Genomic DNA, 18,583 nt, shown 5'->3' with positions numbered 1-18,583 from the left:
CTGGCTGAACCCTTCCCGACTGCGCGGCCTGCGTTGTTGACTTTTGCCAGCTACCGGAGGCAGAGAAGCGCCCGATGATGACGTTACCCTGTAGCTCCTCGGACCAATCAGGTTCAGCAGTGGAGCCGTCGGACTCCCAATGAGCTGCTGTGTTGCTTCTTGGTTGGCTTTGGGCGGAAGCGGCGTTGAAGCCTCGGAGGAGCAAGATGGGGGTGAAGCTGGAGGTGTTTCGGGTCAGTGAGCACCAGAGTGGTTGGACGGCTGGCGCCGGGTTTTCCTGGAGGAGGAGGAGGAGGAGGCTCTGAAAAGTGGGGCCTCGGAGAGAGGGCGTTCTGGGACGAAAGCTCCTGAGATTTGAAAGGGAACTTTTATGGTTGAAAACTCGGAGGAGGGGGCGCTGGGTTCGGGGCTCTGAGAAGGTTGATGTGAGGAAAGCCCTCCGAGAGGGGTGATCTGGGAAGGGGGCTCTAAGAAGGAAGCCTTCAGACCCTGGGGGAGCTCTTGGACTTACAGTGTGTGTGCGTCTCTTTGATAGGCAGACTCCTAGGCTTAGGACAGTAGACTGAAGAATGAGACCTTCTGGATCTGGGGTTGCTCCAGGATCTGACTGGGGGGTAGGATAATGAGGTTTCAAAGAGATACCTTTATTGTAGTATGTATGAGCTCTTGTGCGCCTGGGGCTGGTGAGTGTGCGTGTGTGTGTCCTTTGAGAGGAAGCCTTCCAGACTTGGGGAGGGGGTGGCTTTTAGCAATAAGAGCTTTTGGATTATGGGGGCTAGACTTTAAAGTGTGTGGCTTCTGTACCCTTGGTGGGGTTCTTGGCAGGGGTTCTGGGGAGGCACCCCTGGTCTCTGCCAGAGGATGCTCTTCCAGGCTCTGAGCAACCTCTGCACAGGGTGAGAGGGGGAGTAATTCCTGGCTTTGCTCATCTTGCCCCTGCCCTTCCAGATGACCGTCTACCTCACCTTCCCTGTGGCTATGTTTTGGATTGCCAATCAGGCAGAGTGGTTTGAGCACTATGTCATACAGCGCAAGGTGGGCACAGGGAGAGTGGTCATGGGTTCATTCCAGGGGGTGGGGGAGGGAATGGGGCACCAACTTGCTGGGGACCAGTGTCTGCCTCCCATGGATTAACCCTGTCCTGGGTGTAGGGCTCTGAAGGCTTCTAGCTTGTGGCTCCAGCTGTGACTTTGTCCCTACAGAGGGAGCTGTGGCCACCTGAGAAGGAGGACCAGGTAAGCCACATTGTCTTCCCTCCCACCAGAGGATGCAGGGCCCTGGGACCTTGTGGCCATGGTGGACTCAAATGAAAATTTTAGCCTCAGTCATGGACAGAGAACTGACAGTGGAGGGACACATGAGTTTCTTATTACCCTTTTCCTGAAGATTGAAGCTGTTCTCACTTGAACAATGGTTGTAATTGGCACTGTGTAGGCACTGAGCTCAAGCCATGGTCTTGGGGGTTAGGGGGTAGAGTGGTGGGAAAGAGGTCCAGGCCCTGAGGTGTGTATGCCCCTCCTTCCTTCCCACCCCGCCCACTTCCCCAGCGCCAAGAGCTAGAAGAATTCAAAGAGAGGATACGGAAACAGCGAGAGGAGAAGCTCCTTCGTGCTGCCCAGCAGAGCTCCTGAGACCTCCAAGTGCCTGAGTCCTAGCCCTTCCACCCACAAAATAACACACACACACAATTCTTTTGTCACTCGTGGAAGTGTTTTATTGTCTGCTTTCGGGGGCCACGTGGGGCCCAGGATGCCTCAGGCCCTCAGGGGGCTTGTGTCTGGGGCTGGGGGCTGCTGTTCCGACGGAAGCTGAGAGCAGTCGGGTCCTGAGGGGTGAGGAGGGGTTGGGGGCTGAGGGTCCCGGCTCGTTTCTGCGCTCCATCCTGTGGATGAAGATGGGGTCAGGCAGAGGGAGGGACTGGTCAGAGGGGACATAAACATTGCAAGGAGGGTGCAGGTGGCCACCCACGCCCTGCCCTGCCCCATCTTCCCTCACCATCCCTGAGCTTCTGTGTCTCGTAGTTACTCAATATTTGGGGTGGCATTTGGGTGGAAGCTGGTGGGTCTTGGGGATCTCACTGGGATCTTGGTCAGAACCCAAGCTGTGGTTGAGTACGTGTGACATAGACACAGTGGTGACAGATGTGTCCCTCCACCCTAGGGGAGTCTTCCCAGGAAGGGGGAGTGTCTATTCTCTCTGGCCTCCTTGAAGCTCTCAGACTTGGGGGCAGGACCATTGGGTTCCCACCACGGCTTTGACTTCTACATGCCCCCTGCATGACCTTGGTCCCATCTCAGCCCTGTCTGGGCCTTCATCCTCCCTCTGAGCTGGGGTATTGGATCGGCCTTGTGACCAGCAGGGGCCCAGGGCGGGCGCTTCTTCCAGGCATGGCTCCCAGGAACATGTGATGAACAGAGGTTGGGGTGGGGCCCCACGCACTCCTGCCTGGGGGTGGGAGGCAGGGTGCGAGGTCTCAGCCTGTCTGGTCTCTCTACAGCTCCCACAGACCATCACCTACCTTGGGGCCCAAAGGCTGGAAGCCAGGCAGGGCACTGACTGTCACACGCTGGTCATCCATGCGGCGGCCCTGGGTACTGGCCAGCATGTCCATGAGACTATCCATCTCGGGGGCAGGGCCACTCTCTGCATGGAGCAGAGGCCACAGAGGTGAACTCAGGCTCCAGGGGACACAGCCGGGCTGAAGCCCCCAACCCACCCCTCCACCCCAACTCACATCCTCCAGGAAGCATGCTTGTCTCTCCCGCTAACCCCCAGGCTCCCAGACCCACAGGCATCTCTCTTCACTTACCTGCTCACTTTCTGACTCTCACCCATAGGTCCCCCAGGTAGCCCCTTGCCTTGTGCCCATTCACACCCCTCAGACATCACATCCCCTACCATACACCCCCTGCCCAGTCTCACCACTCTCGGAGGTTGGGCCCGGCCCCGCCTGCAGCGAGCAGCGCTGCTCTTCCATCCGGCCACCCTGCACGTGGCTCAGCAAGTTGAAGAAGCCCTCCTGGTCCGGGGAGCCTGCCTGGGGGACAGACAAACTCAGTCCAGCTGGCTGGTCAGCTGGGAGACCCCTCCACTCCCCTCCTCACCAGCCGGCTGCCACCTGACCCCAGGCCTGCCCTGCCTTCCTCCGTGGCGCTCACCATGGTCCCCACCGATGTGCTGCTCAGCAGAGCTGCTCTGAATGAGACAAGTCTCCTTTCCAACCCCAGCCCAGGGACCCTTCCAGCAGGGCCACTTCACGTGATGCTGCCTCAAGGGAGAGGTACCCGGGCCAGCATCCTGCCGTCCTAGATTAGGGCCTGACTGCCTGGTGGCTTGGGGGCTGGGATATGAGCCAGGGGAACGCTCCCGAATCCCAGCATCCCCCACCTCACGGGGGTCTGCGCTGAGAACCCTGACCCCTGTCCTGGGTTTGGGTTATAGACCCCTGGACCCTCCCACCACCTGCACCATCTTGAGCAGCAATGGGGTCAGGGGTCCCAGGAGACCCCCTTGCTAATTAGGTGCCATACAAACTAATTAGTCGTGTCATTCATGGGCCCTTGAGTTGGAGGCGGTGTGGGGGCGGGGCCTGCTTACCTTGTCGCAGGCAGCCGAGCCCCCATCCTCCTCTTCCTGGTCCATCATGGTCCGTGCTCCCCTCCCCTGGGCCCTGTCCCTGTCTCTGCTGGCCTCTGCCCCGGCCCCGTGACAGAGAAGGCTTTTTAGGAGCCTGGGGTGTGGGCGGGGGGAGCAGATACCCAACCCCAAATCCGCAGCTCATACCCCATCTGCTCCCACCCAAGCTTAAGCCCCATAAAGATGATCCAGATAATTGTTTTTGCAGCGTGATGCTGGGGCGGCCGTTGGGGTAGGAGGCAGGGTGACCTGGGTTTGGACCTTGCTGGCCCAACAGGACTCACTGGGCCGTAAGGACTTTCAAGTGGGATGCAGTGGTCCACCAGAGCAGTGTCCCCAGAGCGGGGAGCTTGGGCTGGCTGGGCAGGGCAGGGAGAGGACAGGTCAGTAGGGCAGCTCAGGTGAGCTCTGCAGCCCACCATTGGGAAACAGTGTAGGGTGTTCCTGCTGCCACTTCCCGTCTTGCCCATCCGCATCTGCTGGAAACACAGTTACCATCTGCAGGTGGTGGGAGAAGAGGAAGCTGGGTCGCAGGGCTCCTGCAGTGCCACCAGCTAGCCTACCTCCACCCCTTCCTCTACTCACTGTTCCTGGCTCTGGCTCCCCCTCCAGGCCCCAAGACAAGAAAGTCTGGGACTCCTGTCTCTCCACCACCAATGCCAAGTTGAGCTGTCTTTTCTGATCTGTCACCCCAGCCCAGAGAGGGGACAGGAGGCAAGGAGGAAAGCCCCTGCTCCCTCCCCCAAGAGCTGTGGCTTTCCCACAGTGCCCCGGGAGAAGATGCTGCTGGGAGGACCCCCTGCACCCCATCCCTCCCTAAGATGCCTTGCTGGAAACCAATTAGAGTTTCTTCTCAGAATCAACAGGCCACACCATCACCATCCCTGCTCAAGTGCAAAACTTGGTCCTCCTCCCCAGGCAGCCGTCCTCCATCCAGAGCCCACATTCACAACTTCTCCATGGCCCCAAGACTCTGACGCCATGCTCCCCCATGGGTGAATGAGTTTCCTGGGCTGCCTTAACAAAGCATCACAAACTGGGCTGCTTAGAGCAACATACATTTGTTGTCATACAGTCCTGGAAGCCAGAAATCTGGAATCAAGGTGTCGGCGGGGTTGTGCTCCTACAACCTGGAGGAGAGGAGCTCTCCTTTTCTCTCCCCGGGTTCTGGTGGTTGCGGGCAGACCTTGGTGTTCCTTGGCTTGCAGTGGTAGGACTTCAGTCTCTACCTCTGTCATCACAGATGTTCCCCCGTGTCCTTGTCTTCATGCAGCTGTCACAGACATGGGTACCAGTTGTACTGCATTAGGGACTCACCCCACTGCAGTACAACCTCATCTTTACTAATTGTGCCTGCAATGACCTTATTTCCAAATAAAAGCACCTCCTAAGGTACTGAGTGTTAGGGCTTCAATATACATTTTCCCCCAGCAGGTGGGCAGAGCACCCTTTAGCCTATAACAGCAGTGGACCCTGGTCACCCTCACTGAGTACAGTGAGGGGCAGTAGACCCTACAGATTCTCACCACCAGGAGACAGGCTGAGAAGCTAGAGGGGGTCCTGGCTTCCTCAGGGTCACCCAGCTTCCCCCTTTGCCCCTGCAATCCATCTGTGCCCCCAGGGGCTGCAGGGGTCCCCTCCTTCCCCCGCTCAGAACTCTCCCTTGGCCCCCATTGTCCTCAGGAGAAAACCTGAACACCTTGGAATAATGGGAATGTTCTAAAATTGACTGGTGATGGATGTACAACTGTGAATATGCTAAAAGCCATTGAATTGTACTCTCAGAGTGGGCGAGTTGTACACCATGTGAATTATGTCTCAATCAAGCCATGAAAGAGAGAGAAAGAGAGGAAAGGAGGGAGGGAGGGGGAGAAAGAGAGAAAGAAAGAAACAGAAACAAAGAGAAGGAAAAAGGAAAGAAAACCCCAAACTCCTACCTACGGGGACCAGCCATCCTGATTTGCCCTAGACTGTCTCAGCATTAGCGCTGAAAGTCCTGGGTCCCGGGAATTTCCCAATCCCAGGTAAATTAGGCTGGGTTAGTCCTACCACGTTCCACTGAGGTCTGGCCTCTGCAGCCCCTCCCACCTCACGTCCTGCCGGCCCCCCTTCCCCACCCTCACCTCACTCCAAGCACTCCTCTGACCTCATCCCCTGCTTCTCTCCACATGGTTGTTTCCTGGTATTGTTCAGGATTAAGCCTCAAGGCCACCCCTCAGGGTACTCCTCTGGTACTACCCCCCATAAAGCTCCCCCCTTCCCCAGCGGCACTTGCTGTCAGGTTCCTGTTTATTTTCTTATGGCATAATTGATGATTTCTGTCCCCATCTCCTCCATTCAACTTTAAAGTGCTGTCTGGCAGGCCTTCTGGTTTTATTCACTCTCGTGGGTTCCATGCCTGTCCCATTAAGTGGCATCTGGCCGACTCTTAATAAATGTAGCCAAATAAAAGCATCAGTTCAGGACTGAACCAGTTCGGGAGTCTGCATTCGCGCATGTGCGTCACACTTTAAATCCAGGACCTCATTTGTATGGGCGCTGCCGTCTGGGTCTATGTGAAGAGGTATCAGCCCTTTGCTGGCGCACAGCAGGGGCAGGCCCTAAAATTTCCAGTGGAGTGTGACTTGAGGAGGTTGTGTGTGTGCGCGCGCGCGCGCGCGTGCAAGCGGAAGAGCATGCCACTGAATCCACGTGTGTATCTGAAGTGTAGTGCCAAGCATACCTCCCGGGACAGACTCGTGTTTCAAATCTCAATAGGCCTACTCAGCAGGTGGCCTCAAACAAGGGTCCGGCCGAGCTGCGGTTTCATTGTCTATCCTGCACTCCCTTTCAGGGTCTCTGGCAGGATCGACGGCGAATCTGAAACAGGTCCCTGGCACACAGTAGGTGCCGGCTTACCGCCAACCCAACCCTCCAGGTCTCCGCCTCAGTTTATCAAATGTCGCTCAAGCCCGCTGCTGCTGCTAAACTCGGATACAGAAGGTAAGTGGGTCCCGGTTTGCGGCCCCGCGGTTCCGGGTGGACACACAGTACCCATCAAACACAGAAACTTCTGGCGGGTTGGGACTAAGCCTGGGGAGGATTAAGGGGTTATTATTGTCCTGTGATCCCACGTTCTCGCTGCACACAAGCTAGGGAAGTTTGTCTGAGCTCACGCCTGTGAGCTTGTCGTCGGGGTGTGCCCTTCCGGCGGCTCCCTGCGCTTCTGCGCGGACGCCTCTGCCCGTGGGCTCAGCGAGGAACCCATCTTCCCCGAGACCCGACGGCGGGGCGGGGCCAGGTGCGCAGGGGGCGGGGCCAGGTCCCGCCGGGCGGGGTCCACAGGGATGACGCGCAGGGCCACGCCCCAACCTTGGGACAGACCCGGAAGCGGCGGCGCCCCTGGGGGAAGATGGCGCCCTCGGGGCTGAAGGCTGTGGTGGGGGAAAGTGAGTGCGGCCCCGGGGACGGGCTCTTGCGGCCCCTGGGGGCGGGGGGCGGGGGCGCACAGACTCTGGGACCCAGGCGGCGGGGAGTTGGGGACTGGGCTGGGCGTCGGCACCTGACCCTCGAGGAGGCAGGCGGGGACGTGGCCCCAGCTGGACGTCCCGGATCTCCAGCGAGGGAATGGAACAAAGTTGGGAGACTGGACACCGGGGATCCAAGGGGATCAGACTAAGGGTGACGCAAGCCAGCGCCGGGACCCGAACTCCTGGGCTCCCTAGGGTGTCTGCTGGGGTAGAGCACAGCTGGACACCCATACTCCCGGGTCTCTAAGCCGGGCAAAGTCAGAGGGGCTGGACACTTGGGGCCCCGTGGTAAGGACGGACTGGCGCCGGGCTGGTGCGCTGATGAGCGACCCCAGGTGATGAGAGTGCTCAGGAGGCGTGTCCAGGCCCCTATCTGGGTCGAAGGATTGGGGATGCCTTCCTGCTTGCCCGGTCCCCAAGAGCACCATGCAGCCTGAGGACCCAGGCGTCCAGGCCGTGCGAGCCTGGTTCTTGGGGGAAGGAAGGAGGTCGCCCCCTCCCCCACCTCCGGTAGTTGCGGCCTCCGCTGCTTCCGCCCTGGCGGTCCTGATAACAATGGACAGGACACTTGCTGGGCGGGGCGGCCCAGTCCCTTCTGCCTCCTCCCTCTGCTAAGCAGGGCAGAATGTGGCTCAGATCCCCAGCATCCTAACTAAAAAAAAGGAGCCTCCCACACAAGGATTAAAAGGGAGACAGGAAAGCCACTGATTACATTTTAACAGATGAGGAAACTGAGGCTGGAGTTGGGTGACCGGTTAACCACAGTCAGGAATGCCTCAGAGCAGGGATCCAGGGGCCCAGCGTTCTAGGCTAGGGGAAACTGATGGAGGTGGAATGAGGGTGTGGCTGAAATCCACCAGGAGAACTCAAGTAGCAGATAGGGAGGCTGAGAACCCAGCTCTGGAGGCAAGTAGACCTGTTATGTGAGTCCTGACTTTCCAAGTATTCTTTTATCTAAAACATATTTATCTTGTGGCTACTTATGCCCCAGGCAACTCAGCCACTTAGGTGCTGAGGGTGCTTAGGTAACTTATCTCTCCTCTCTGAACCTCAGTGTCCTGTCTATAAGTTGGAGGTGACACCAGGAGCTACCTCACAGGACTAGGGGGAGGAGTAAATGGGAGTTAAGATGGAGATCCAGCTCAGGACCCAGAAGGTCTGGGGGCATGGTGGGGCCGGGGGATCCAGCATCCTGAGCCCATTACTCACTCCCTTGCAGAAATTCTGAGCGGAGTCATTCGGAGTGTCAAGAAGGATGGGGAGTGGAAGGTAGGGGCAAGACAAAACGCCTTGTTCAAACCCATGTGGGGGGCCCTGAATGTGGGACTCCCTCCAGCTCCCCAAGGAGGCCACTGGTCCACAGGGGTGGGATCAGGTGAGCGGGTCTGGGATGGGTGGGGTGGGGAAGGGGTTCTGGGTCCTCTCGTTCAACCCGCTCTTGAAGCTGTCAGGACTGCCCACTGCCCCAGCCCCTCCTCAGGGGCAGTTTCAGCTTCTCCCGACCTCTTGTCTGTCTGCCAGTCCTTCTGTCCATCTGTCTGCACAGGTGCTCATCATGGACCACCCAAGCATGCGCATCTTGTCGTCCTGCTGCAAGATGTCAGACATCTTGGCTGAGGGCATCACCAGTGAGTGGACACCCCCACCCGATGCTGCCCAGATGAGACTTGAGTGTGGGATCCCCTCAAATTGTCCAGAACTCCCAAGGACGCAGCTCCCTACACAGACAGCCATGATTTGGGAGCCCATGATCGGCAGATTTCCCACACAGGACTCCCTAAGGGGTCATCCTCCCCAGCTGTGCAGCTCCTGTGTGTGGAACCCCAGGGTGTAAGGACTGGGTGTAGGACTCCCAGAATGAACTCAGTGTGCGACCCCCTAGAATGTGTAACTTTCTATGGGAGACCCCCAGGGGGTATGCCTATGGGACCCCAAATGCACAGAACCCTGCCTACGTAGCTCTGAGCTGTGTGACCCTTGAGTGTGCACCTCCTGCTTAGGACCCTCCGGGAGTGCAGTGTCCCCCCCACCCCCCACCAGCATCCGACCTTCCTTCCCAAGTGTCCAGCTCTCTGAGTCTGAGACTCCCCATGTGCCCTGGCCCCAATGCCATCCACATGTGCCCTTTCCTCTATTCCTACTAGTTGTTGAGGACATCAACAAACGGCGGGAACCCATCCCCAGCCTGGAGGCCATTTACCTGCTGAGCCCCACGGAGAAGGTGCCTATGCGAGCGGGTGTGTGCGCGCATGCGTGTGTGCATGCATGCCTCTGTGCACGTCTGGGATATCTGGGTAACAGGCAGCGGCCAGGAGGCTGGGGCAAGGGATGGTTGGTCTGGGGGTACCGGACCAGGCCTGGAGTGTATCTGCATTCCCCAGTCGGTGCAGGCCCTGATCGCAGACTTCCGGGGAACCCCAACCTTCACCTACAAAGCCGCGCACGTCTTCTTCACCGACAGTGAGTGAGGAGAGCGGGGGTCATGGGGGTCAGGGCGAGGGGTTGTGGGGGGCTGCTCTGGCCTGATACCCCTCCCTTGCATACCCCAGCCTGCCCTGAGCCCCTGTTCAGTGAGCTGGGCCGCTCCCGTCTGGCGAAGGTGGTGAAGACGCTGAAAGAGATCCACCTTGCCTTCCTCCCCTACGAGGCCCAGGTACAACCCAGCCTAGTCCTGGGCAGGAGTGGCAGTCCATCACCAAATGTCTCAGGTTCCCTCAGAAACAGATGCTGAGACAAGTAAAGGGGACACCGAATCAGAAAGAAAAGGAGGGGGAGGGTAGTAGTTCAGTGGGAGAGCACATGCTTGGCATGCACGAGGTCCTGGGTTCAGTGCCCAGTACCTCCACTAAAACCAGACCAAACCAAAACAAACAAACAAACACACACTTAAAAAAAAAAAAAAAAAGGGAAGGAGCCAACACAGACCAGAATGAGCTCTGGCACCTGGAGTTCTGTCCCACTGGGAAACTGTAGGAGGCAGCATAGAGCACGCCGCACAGTCGTCTCCATGCAAGGTGGAGGGGGCTGGGGTACTGCTCCACCTCCTCCACTAGACAGTAGTTGAAGGCTGCCCCAGGCCTGTCCCCTGGATGGCAAAGCTGGCTCCAGAGACCAGAGGAAGCCCCAGGGAGTGGCAGGTGGTGCCCGCTGGAGTTGGGCAGTTCTGACACCTGTGTCCTCCCAGGTGTTCTCCCTGGATGCCCCCCACAGCACCTACAATCTCTACTGCCCCTTCCGGGCGGGCGAGCGGGCACGGCAGCTCGAGGTGCTGGCCCAGCAGATCGCTACACTGTGTGCCACCCTGCAAGAGTACCCAGCCATCCGCTATCGCAAGTGGGGACCCCACCCAGATGCTGCCTCTTGACCTTGACCCCATCCTGCTTCCAACCTTTAACCTGTCTTCTGACCTCAGCCCCAGTCCTCACCCTGGTCCCTGACTCCCCCCCTTAACCCCTTAATTAACCCCATCGTTGACCCCTAGTCTGTGTCTGGCCCTCCCCAACCCCCACCCTGAGGCCCCCATGTCTGTCCACCCTACCCCCAGGGGCCCAGAGGACACGGCCCAGCTGGCCCACGCCGTCCTAGCTAAGCTGAACGCCTTCAAGGCAGACACTCCCAATCTGGGCGAGGTGAGGGGGCTCTCTGGGGTAGGTGAGGGGAGGCCCCAGCCAGGGTCAGGGTCAGGGTCAGAGTCAGTATCCTCATCCTTACCCACCTCAACCACCCCAGGGCCCTGAGAAAACTCGCTCACAGCTACTAATCATGGACCGGGCGGCCGACCCGGTGTCCCCACTGCTGCATGAGCTCACGTTCCAGGCCATGGCCTATGACCTGCTGGACATCGAGCAGGACACATACAGGTGGGCGGAGCCCGGAACTCGCCCTCCGTAGTCAGTGCGGACCTGGGTCCGTTTTCCTTGGTCGGTGCTCCTGACCCTCGTGTCTCTACCTTCCCCAGGTATGAGGCCACAGGGCTCAGCGAGACCCAGGAGAAGGCCGTGTTGCTGGACGAGGACGATGACCTGTGGGTGGAGCTGCGGCACATGCACATCGCGGATGTGTCCAAGTGCGTGCACGCGGTGGGCACCCAGGGGTGGGCCCTACACACGCGGTCCCCACCCCGCCTCTCCCATTTTGGACCCGGTACATGGCCTTTCTCTCTGGGTGAGCACCCCTCTACAAGCCGCACCCCTCAGGTGGACTCCCCTCCCATGGGAGCTGGCCCACGGGCCGTGTCCCCTGGCTCCTATCCCCTGGTTGTGCGACCCCAACTCTGCCCTCAAACTGCAGTCTTGGCATCAGCCCCCAAGCTCACCCTTGCCCGCTTTCACCGCCAGGAAGGTCACGGAGCTTCTGAGGACATTCTGCGAGAGCAAGAGGATGACCACCGACAAGGTGGGGTGCGGGGCCTTCCTCAGGTTGGACAGCTTGGGAGGAGAGCCGCTCTCCCCACAGATGAGGGGGGCGAGCCTGGGGCGGGGCCTCTAGTGGGCAGGGCCTGCCTTCACACTCCGCCCCTGTCCCCAGGCCAACATCAAAGACCTGTCCCACATCCTGAAAAAGATGCCGCAGTACCAGAAGGAGCTGAACAAGGTGAGTGGGGGAGGGGAGCCTCTCCGTCTCCATCTGTCACTCGGTCTCCACCTGAACTCAGTCTCTGTTACTCCAACTCCCACCCCTACCCCGTAGTATTCTACACATCTGCATTTAGCCGACGACTGCATGAAGCACTTCAAGGGTTGCGTGGAGAAGCTGTGCAGTGTGGAGCAGGTAGGGTGAGCCCGGGGAAGGGGGTGTGGCCTGAGTGAGGGGCGGAGCCCGTGGGGGCAGGGCATGTGGAGAGGCATTTCTGGGACAGGGATGTGGCCTGGATCTTGGAGAAATGTGCCCCGTGCGAGGGGTGCAGCCTATGGGGAGGAGGCTGGGATTGGGGCAGAGCCTTGGGAGATGGGGCCTGTGAGGGGTGTGGTCTGTGGGAGGGGCGGGGCCTGTGGGAGGAGGCTGGGGCTGCAGTGGGTGGAGCCTTGAAGAGGTGCGGAGTACATAGACCGTTCAGAGACCTGGTACTAGGATGAAGGGGAGCTCAAAGGTCTTGCCAAGGCCCCTGGGGATGTCCCTGCCCTGCCCCGCCTCCCCACGTAGTGGCTGACCCCCATGCCCCGCAGGACTTGGCCATGGGCTCAGACGCAGAGGGCGAGAAGCTCAAGGACGCCATGAAGCTGATCGTGCCGGTGCTGCTGGACACCGCGGTGCCCGCCTATGACAAGATCCGGGTTCTGTTGCTCTACATCCTTCTACGGAATGGTGGGTGGGGGCAAGGGGGGCCTTGGTATACCGCCAACTCACCGGAGTCTCCAGTGATCCTGGGAATCTCTCAGCCCCACAGTTCCCTTGTCCTTGGGATGCCCCCACATCCCAGGCGTGCCAGCCCCCACAGATACCCCTATGGACTCTGGGCCCCCTTCCACTGGCCTCCATTGGCAAAGAGGCCCCCCCCAGATCTATGACTTCTCCAGATTTGTCCCCAGCAACTGATTCCAGAGGACGCCTCAATCTAGTACCCTCTCTGGGATTCCCATCCAGAGTTCTAATGTCAGGAATCTCCCTTGTGCCAGCCTTGGGGGATCCCCTGGTCCTGAGGGTGTCCCAACAGCAGGACGCCCCCATCATGGTCCTGGCACCTCCCTACAGCACCCCAGCCCCCTTAACCCAGAAGCACACATGACCACCGCGGTACCCCCCCGACTCCACAACCGCCACCCTGTGAGCGTCCCCTCTGTGTCAGCCATGCATCTCCGTCCTCCAGGAGTGAGTGAGGAGAACCTGGCCAAGCTGATCCAGCATGCCAACGTGCAGGCACACAGCAGCCTCATCCGGAACCTGGAACAGCTGGGGGGCACCGTCACCAACCCCGGGGTATGCGGGAGCTGGCATGGGGCCAGAGAACGGGCGGAAGGTGGATGGGAGGGCCTGGGAAGAGGATACTGAGTCAGGGGGCAGTGACTAGGGGGGTGGAGGGCACCTTACCAGGGCTGGGATACACAGGGTGATGTGGTTCTTGGAGGACAGAGAGCCCTGAGTAGGGTCTGGGGACCAGGGGGCACCAGGGCTGTCCCCAGCTGTGGGTCACACAATAAGCAGGGAGGCAAGGGGTAGTCAGGCCCCAGTCCTGGTGGTGGTGCAGCGTGGGGCATGTGGTCTGAGTCGGGGGGGGGGGCGAACAGCCGAGTCACCAGCCTGACAGCATGCACATGGCAGCCTTCTGTGTTCAGATCTCTGCTTGGCCTCTTTGGCCTCTCTGGTCCACATGTCCCACCTCCCTGACCCTGCCTCCACCTCTGGACTGTGGGCGCCTCTCATGTTCCTGCCTCGCCCATCCCCCTACATTTCCCTCCCAGACCTCGCTCTGTCACCCTGTCCGCCGCCTCTCAGTTCCCCTGTTTTCTGTGTCCTCCCACGCCGGTCCTCATCTTTGCCTTAGTCCTTATCTTTCTTGTTGTTCTATCTCACTGTCTCACTGTATTTCTTTCTGCCTCTAATTTTCCCTTCCCTCTCTCTTTCTAGCTCTCCCCTCCTCCCTCCCTCCCTCTTTGTATCTTTTTTTCTGATTCTCCATTCCCTTTCTCCACCTTTGTCTGCAACCTCCCCAAGACAGACAAGCCCCCAGCCCCATGACCCACCTCCTTCTCCCCAATTCCCCCGCCGGCCCTGTCCCGCCCATCTGTAGGGCTCTGGGACCTCAAGCCGGCTAGAGCGGAGGGAGCGCTTGGAGCCCACCTATCAGCTGTCCCGCTGGACCCCGGTCATCAAGGATGTGATGGAGGTACTGCTGGTGGGGGGGTGGGGCCTGACATCCCCCCACCCCCACCCCCACCAGGTCCTGCCCTAGTCCAGGGAGCATTCAGCTCCCTTCATGCACACGGTCCTAAGCCCCAGGGCTTAAAGGAAAATCCTTCATTATGGGCATCCCTGTGGCATCTGATCTGCTCTGCGTGGGAGTGGGGGATCCGAAGCCCATGCTGGAGGAATTGGGGTGCCAGAGGGCTCCCTTGTAGAGGAGCCTCATTTTCTCTCCACTTGCTGGCCCCCTCCTCTGTCCCTCTCTATTCTCTTCTTTTGCCCCCTCCCAGAAAGCTCCCTGGGTCCCCATTTGTCCTCCTCATGCCAGCCCCTGCCCATCCTGGGAGCCAAAAGCAGCAGCAGTAAAAAGGACCAGGCCAGGGACCCAACTTCCTGGCTTTCTGCTGTCCGTGTGGAGTCCTGGCACCTCTGCCTGCTTGGAGGCCAGTGACCTTGGCCCCCTTATCCCCATGGACCCGGGATGCCTGGGCTCCTGGGTCCCTGAGGAGGGGGAGGCTCAGACTCCTGGGTCCCTGCAGAGCTGAGCAGGAGCAGAGTCCTTAAGTGTCGAAGGGCCTGGAGTCCTGAGTCACCAAGGGGCTGGAGATGCAGATGGCGGCTGCTGTCCACTGGGATCTTGGCCCAAGAACACACCCAGTGGAGGGGCCTCCAGACCCTGGGCCCCATTGCCTGGGCTCCTCTCCTCAGCCTCCCTCTTCGGTCCTAGGATGCTGTGGAGGATCGGCTGGACCGAAAGCTGTGGCCCTTCGTGTCTGACCCTGCCCCCACACCCAGCTCCCAGGCTGCTGTCAGGTGGGTTGCAGGGCGCCCCCACCCATGCCCAGGCCCCGTGGGAGGTGAGGCCTGTGTGGGTGGGTGTGGGGGGTCCTGCTGCCCAGCCTGACCTCTGCCTGCCCCCCCACCCCAGTGCCCGCTTCGGCCACTGGCACAAGAACAAGGCGGGCGTGGAGGCAAGGGCGGGGCCCCGGCTTATCGTCTACATCATGGGCGGTGTGGCGATGTCTGAGATGAGGGCTGCCTACGAGGTGACCAGGGCCACTGATGGCAAGTGGGAGGTGCTCATCGGTGAGTGACTAGGACTTGGGTCCCTGGGCTGGGGCGGGGCCGGGAACATGACTCCCCATGTGTGGGTCCCTGGGGGACCAACAGCTCTGTGTCTTCTGGGTCCCCAGAGCATGCAACCTCTGCAGGGCTGGTGTCTGGGAGCCCTGGTTGAGAGGCAGTGGCCAGACACCCTAGGGGCCAGGGCTCAGCTTCCCAGGGAAGGGGTTACCTGGGAGTGGACCCCTGTGTCTCCAAGGGGTGAGACTTCTGAGTCCCGTAGAGTCAGGGCCTGGTTTCCCGAGGACCCCAGCTGGGGGGTGTCGTGCTGAGGCAGCTACTGCAGCCCTCCCCTCCTGCCAGGCTCCTCGCACATCCTCACCCCGACCCGCTTCCTGGATGACCTCAAGACGCTGGACCAGAAGCTGGAGGACATCTCCCTGCCCTGACCCGCCCACCCCGCCTGACCTGCCCCTCTCCCTTTTCAGATAAATAAAGTCCTCTCTCCTCTCTGCCAGCTGGGGCCCGTATTGCTTTCTTCCCAAGGGAGCCATGCTGAGCAGCCTCCCATAAGTCCCATTCCCTACCTGTGCCTCAGGCCCCACCTCACCCCATCGTCCTGCCAGAGGGCGTCTTAAGCTCTAATTTGAATATTGGCTCCAAGATCTGATCTACTAGCTGCTAGGCTTTGGCCAACTTGTGGGCCGTTCCAGAAGGCCAGCGATGGCAGCCACTTCTCAGAGAAGATTGGAGACGGTGCCGGAAAGCTGACGGCACAGGAGCATGACAGCTGCTGTCCCTCCACTGGCACAAGAGTTATTGTGGCCTCCCTGATGGGACTGTTAGTAGTGTTATTTACAAGCATCCCTCATTACAGGCATCCCCGTGGCATCCGATCTACTCTGCTGGTGGTGGGGGACCCCAAGCCCACACTGGAGGAATTGGGGTGCCAGCTGCCCCTAGCCCTTCAGGAACGATCTCAATGGGGCCTGGAGACACACAAGGCCAGGGGTCTTCTCTAGGCCCTGGGACCAGCGTCTGCATTTGTGTGAGGACAGACCAGAGAAACAGCCAATGATGCCTGCTTCCTACCGCAGAGAGTTAGCATCTCCCTGCTCATCCTCCTCCCCTCTTCTCTCAGGGTATTCAGAAGTCCTAACTGCAGGACTTAGCAGAGCCTTTACTGGGGGTATGAATTTGCTAGGACTGCCACAACGAAGTACTACATCCTGGGCGACCTAAACAACAGAGATTATTCTCTCACAATTCTGGAGCCTGGGAGTCCAAGACCACAGTGTTGGCAGGGCCGGTTTCTCCTAAGCTTCTCTCCTTGGCTTATAGATGGCTGTCTTCTCCCTGTGTCCTCACGTGGTCTCCCCTCTGTGTTTTTGTCCTAATCTCTTCTTATAAAGAAATAGTCCTATTGGATTGGAGTCTACGCTAATGACCTCATTTTAACTTAATTATCTTTTAAGTCTCATCTCCAAATACAGCCACATCCTGAGGCGTGGGGGTTGGGGCTTCAACATATGAATCTTCTGGGGACACAGTTCAGCCTATGACACTCAGCTAAAACAAGATGTGAACCCACAGCATGAATAAGATAGATGAAGGCCCTTCTCTCTTCATCTGTCTTAGAGAGATAGACGAAGCACAGAAAACACAGCCAGGCCAGCAGTCTGAGGCACAGGGAGCTTTAGGAGCCCGGAGGACATAGTGATATACTCAGCCTGGGGCAGTCAGGGAAGGCTTCCTGGAGGAGGTGAAGCTTAAGAGAATGAAAATTAAGAGAAGTCCAGGAAGGGAGGGAAGGGTGCAGTGGAGGCAAAGGCAAGAGGGTGGAATAGAGCCGAAGGGAAAGGGTCTTGAGGGATGATAGTCTGAGAGCCACATGGGACCTCAGTGAGGATTTGGTCCCCACTAGGGTGACGGGAAACTACAGAAGAGATCTGAGCAGGGGCAAGTGGGGGCCCGAGTTTAATGTTGGCGATGAGGCTCAGCTGGGGTGGGAGCCCTGGTGTCTGGGAAAGTTGGGTATAGTGCCCCCCAGGGGAGCACTACTTATTTCCATCCTGTCCCCTCTGGTGATGTGACCAGTCCAAGGTCAGGACCAGGAGGGCGCTGGCAGACACGGGACCTCCAGGGTCCTCCTTCCCCACCCACTGAAGACTTGGGCCTGATTTTGAGGTCACCTATCCTTTTGAGAATTCAGGGAAATCTAAGGGCACTCTTCCCAGAAAAATCCCACACACCGTTTTGCAGGTGGGGCTTTGGAGAAGCAAAAGAACCCTCTGATTCAGCAGTTCTAAGATTTACATGAAACTCCTAACCAGGCAGAAAGATAGACGTGCAATGTTGTCGAGTACAAGGGGTGCTGGGGGAAAGTGGGTCGTCTCAGGCCCTGAGACGGCCCGCCCTGGATGCAGGGCTCCCCATGCGGCTTTGGGGAGGGGGGAGTGGGAGGGAGGTGGTTTTAAGGTTCAACATTTAAACTCTCCTGCCTGGGAAGTGGCGGTTTCCCTCCGGGACCCGCTTATGTAGGTAAGGGCTGTGAGCACCAGAAGGCGCTGTGGCTCAGTCGGCAGGTTGCTTTGCTCGTTCGCGTCTGTAACTGGAGATTGGGTGACCCTAATTAGAGACGGCAGGGGTCGGGGGTGGGGTGGGAAGTAGGTCACGAGTTACTCAGTCGTTCTCAGCGGCAACGAAACTCTGTTGCTTAAATCACCTCGGCCTCTACCCCTTGTTTGTACGTAGATGACGGGAAGTCCCCCACCCAAGGACGTGTTGATTTCACAAATAGTCAAGAGCCCCGCCCCCCGCCCCACCCCCCGGACACACACACCATGGGCCAGAGCAGCCGGTAGTGGCAGGGCCCCCGCCGCGTCCCAGGCACCATGCCAAGCCCTCCGCATGCAAAGAGCAGAATTCTCAAAACCCACCTATGAGAATAAAATCCAGCCTCTTTCTGCATCCTGTGACGACGCATCACCCCAGGGGCTCCATACTATTAACGTCGCTACGATTGGCAGTGGGATGTAGGGGGCGGAGAGGTGTCCCCTGGTCCCCAACCACTCTCCACACAAAGGTGTTAGCAGCCATCGATTCCTGCCACCTGGACCCTCTTGAGGATTATTTTCAACGTTTTCATTCCTTTCGCTGGAATTAGCTAGGGTCCTTCTCGAAAGAACTACCCCTCAGGAACTACTGTAGTCGGTTTCTATGGAAAGTAACAACCCAATGCTTTTTCTCATGTGTTATTTGTGGGTGTGGGGGATCCCCAGGAGGCAGCTGGACACGAACCCACCCGGGAGGCCTCGGGTGGGAACAGAGCCCAGAGTCACCTGTGGTCACGTTACAAGCTTATAGGAAGCACCCAGGAACCACGGGCTACCACAGTGATAATAATATATTACTACAATATTAGCATATACTATAGTAAAATATTATTCATATAATAATAAATTATGATTTTTTAACACTCAGTTGGTCCAGCCCTGGGCTAGGCGGTGGTTCTCAGGATGTGCTAGGAGAGACGG

General features: G+C 58.7%; 3 protein-coding genes across 9 annotated transcripts; 2 read left to right on the top strand and 1 right to left on the bottom strand.

Annotated features, from left to right (window-relative positions):
• Nucleotides 1–89: 89 nt before the first annotated feature.
• On the top strand, nt 90–1,702 carry PET100 (PET100 cytochrome c oxidase chaperone). 2 transcript variants are annotated; one of them, XM_015241099.3, is made up of 4 exons: nt 90–233; nt 949–1,035; nt 1,203–1,235; nt 1,548–1,702. In XM_015241099.3, the coding sequence occupies exons 1-4, from the start codon at nt 207–209 to the stop codon at nt 1,629–1,631; spliced, it is 231 nt and encodes a 76-aa protein (XP_015096585.1). In that variant the 5' UTR covers nt 90–206; the 3' UTR covers nt 1,632–1,702. The 2 variants fall into 2 exon arrangements, with proteins under 2 accessions (XP_015096585.1, XP_072803913.1); XM_072947812.1 differs by lacking the exon at nt 90–233 and adding an exon at nt 257–614.
• Nucleotides 1,700–5,868, bottom strand: PCP2 (Purkinje cell protein 2). Of its 6 annotated transcripts, none has more exons than XM_072947809.1 (7): nt 5,783–5,868; nt 4,696–4,909; nt 4,056–4,134; nt 3,598–3,692; nt 2,923–3,037; nt 2,519–2,643; nt 1,700–1,882 (listed from the first exon to the last, which is right to left on the bottom strand). In XM_072947809.1, the coding sequence occupies exons 2-7, from the start codon at nt 4,705–4,707 to the stop codon at nt 1,763–1,765; spliced, it is 546 nt and encodes a 181-aa protein (XP_072803910.1). In that variant the 5' UTR covers nt 4,708–4,909; nt 5,783–5,868; the 3' UTR covers nt 1,700–1,762. The 6 variants fall into 6 exon arrangements, with proteins under 6 accessions (XP_072803910.1, XP_072803909.1, XP_072803908.1 ...); XM_072947808.1 differs by having other exon boundaries at nt 5,760–5,837; XM_072947807.1 differs by lacking the exon at nt 5,783–5,868 and adding an exon at nt 5,574–5,680.
• Nucleotides 5,869–6,932: 1,064 nt separating this feature from the next.
• On the top strand, nt 6,933–15,564 carry STXBP2 (syntaxin binding protein 2). Its single transcript, XM_031689850.2, has 19 exons — nt 6,933–7,064; nt 8,365–8,414; nt 8,692–8,773; nt 9,290–9,366; nt 9,527–9,605; nt 9,695–9,798; nt 10,330–10,478; nt 10,690–10,774; nt 10,875–11,005; nt 11,104–11,211; nt 11,483–11,540; nt 11,673–11,738; nt 11,835–11,915; nt 12,311–12,449; nt 12,952–13,061; nt 13,873–13,968; nt 14,713–14,798; nt 14,914–15,071; nt 15,411–15,564. The coding sequence occupies exons 1-19, from the start codon at nt 7,028–7,030 to the stop codon at nt 15,494–15,496; spliced, it is 1,782 nt and encodes a 593-aa protein (XP_031545710.1). The 5' UTR covers nt 6,933–7,027; the 3' UTR covers nt 15,497–15,564.
• The last annotated feature ends 3,019 nt before the right edge of the window (nt 15,565–18,583 follow it).

The sequence above is a fragment of the Vicugna pacos genome, chromosome 22 (assembly GCF_048564905.1).
Source record: "Vicugna pacos chromosome 22, VicPac4, whole genome shotgun sequence".
NCBI classification, from domain to species: Eukaryota; Metazoa; Chordata; class Mammalia; order Artiodactyla; family Camelidae; genus Vicugna; species Vicugna pacos.
The sequence above is the reverse complement of the archived record's forward strand: the minus strand, read 5'-3'. Positions and strand labels throughout refer to the sequence as shown.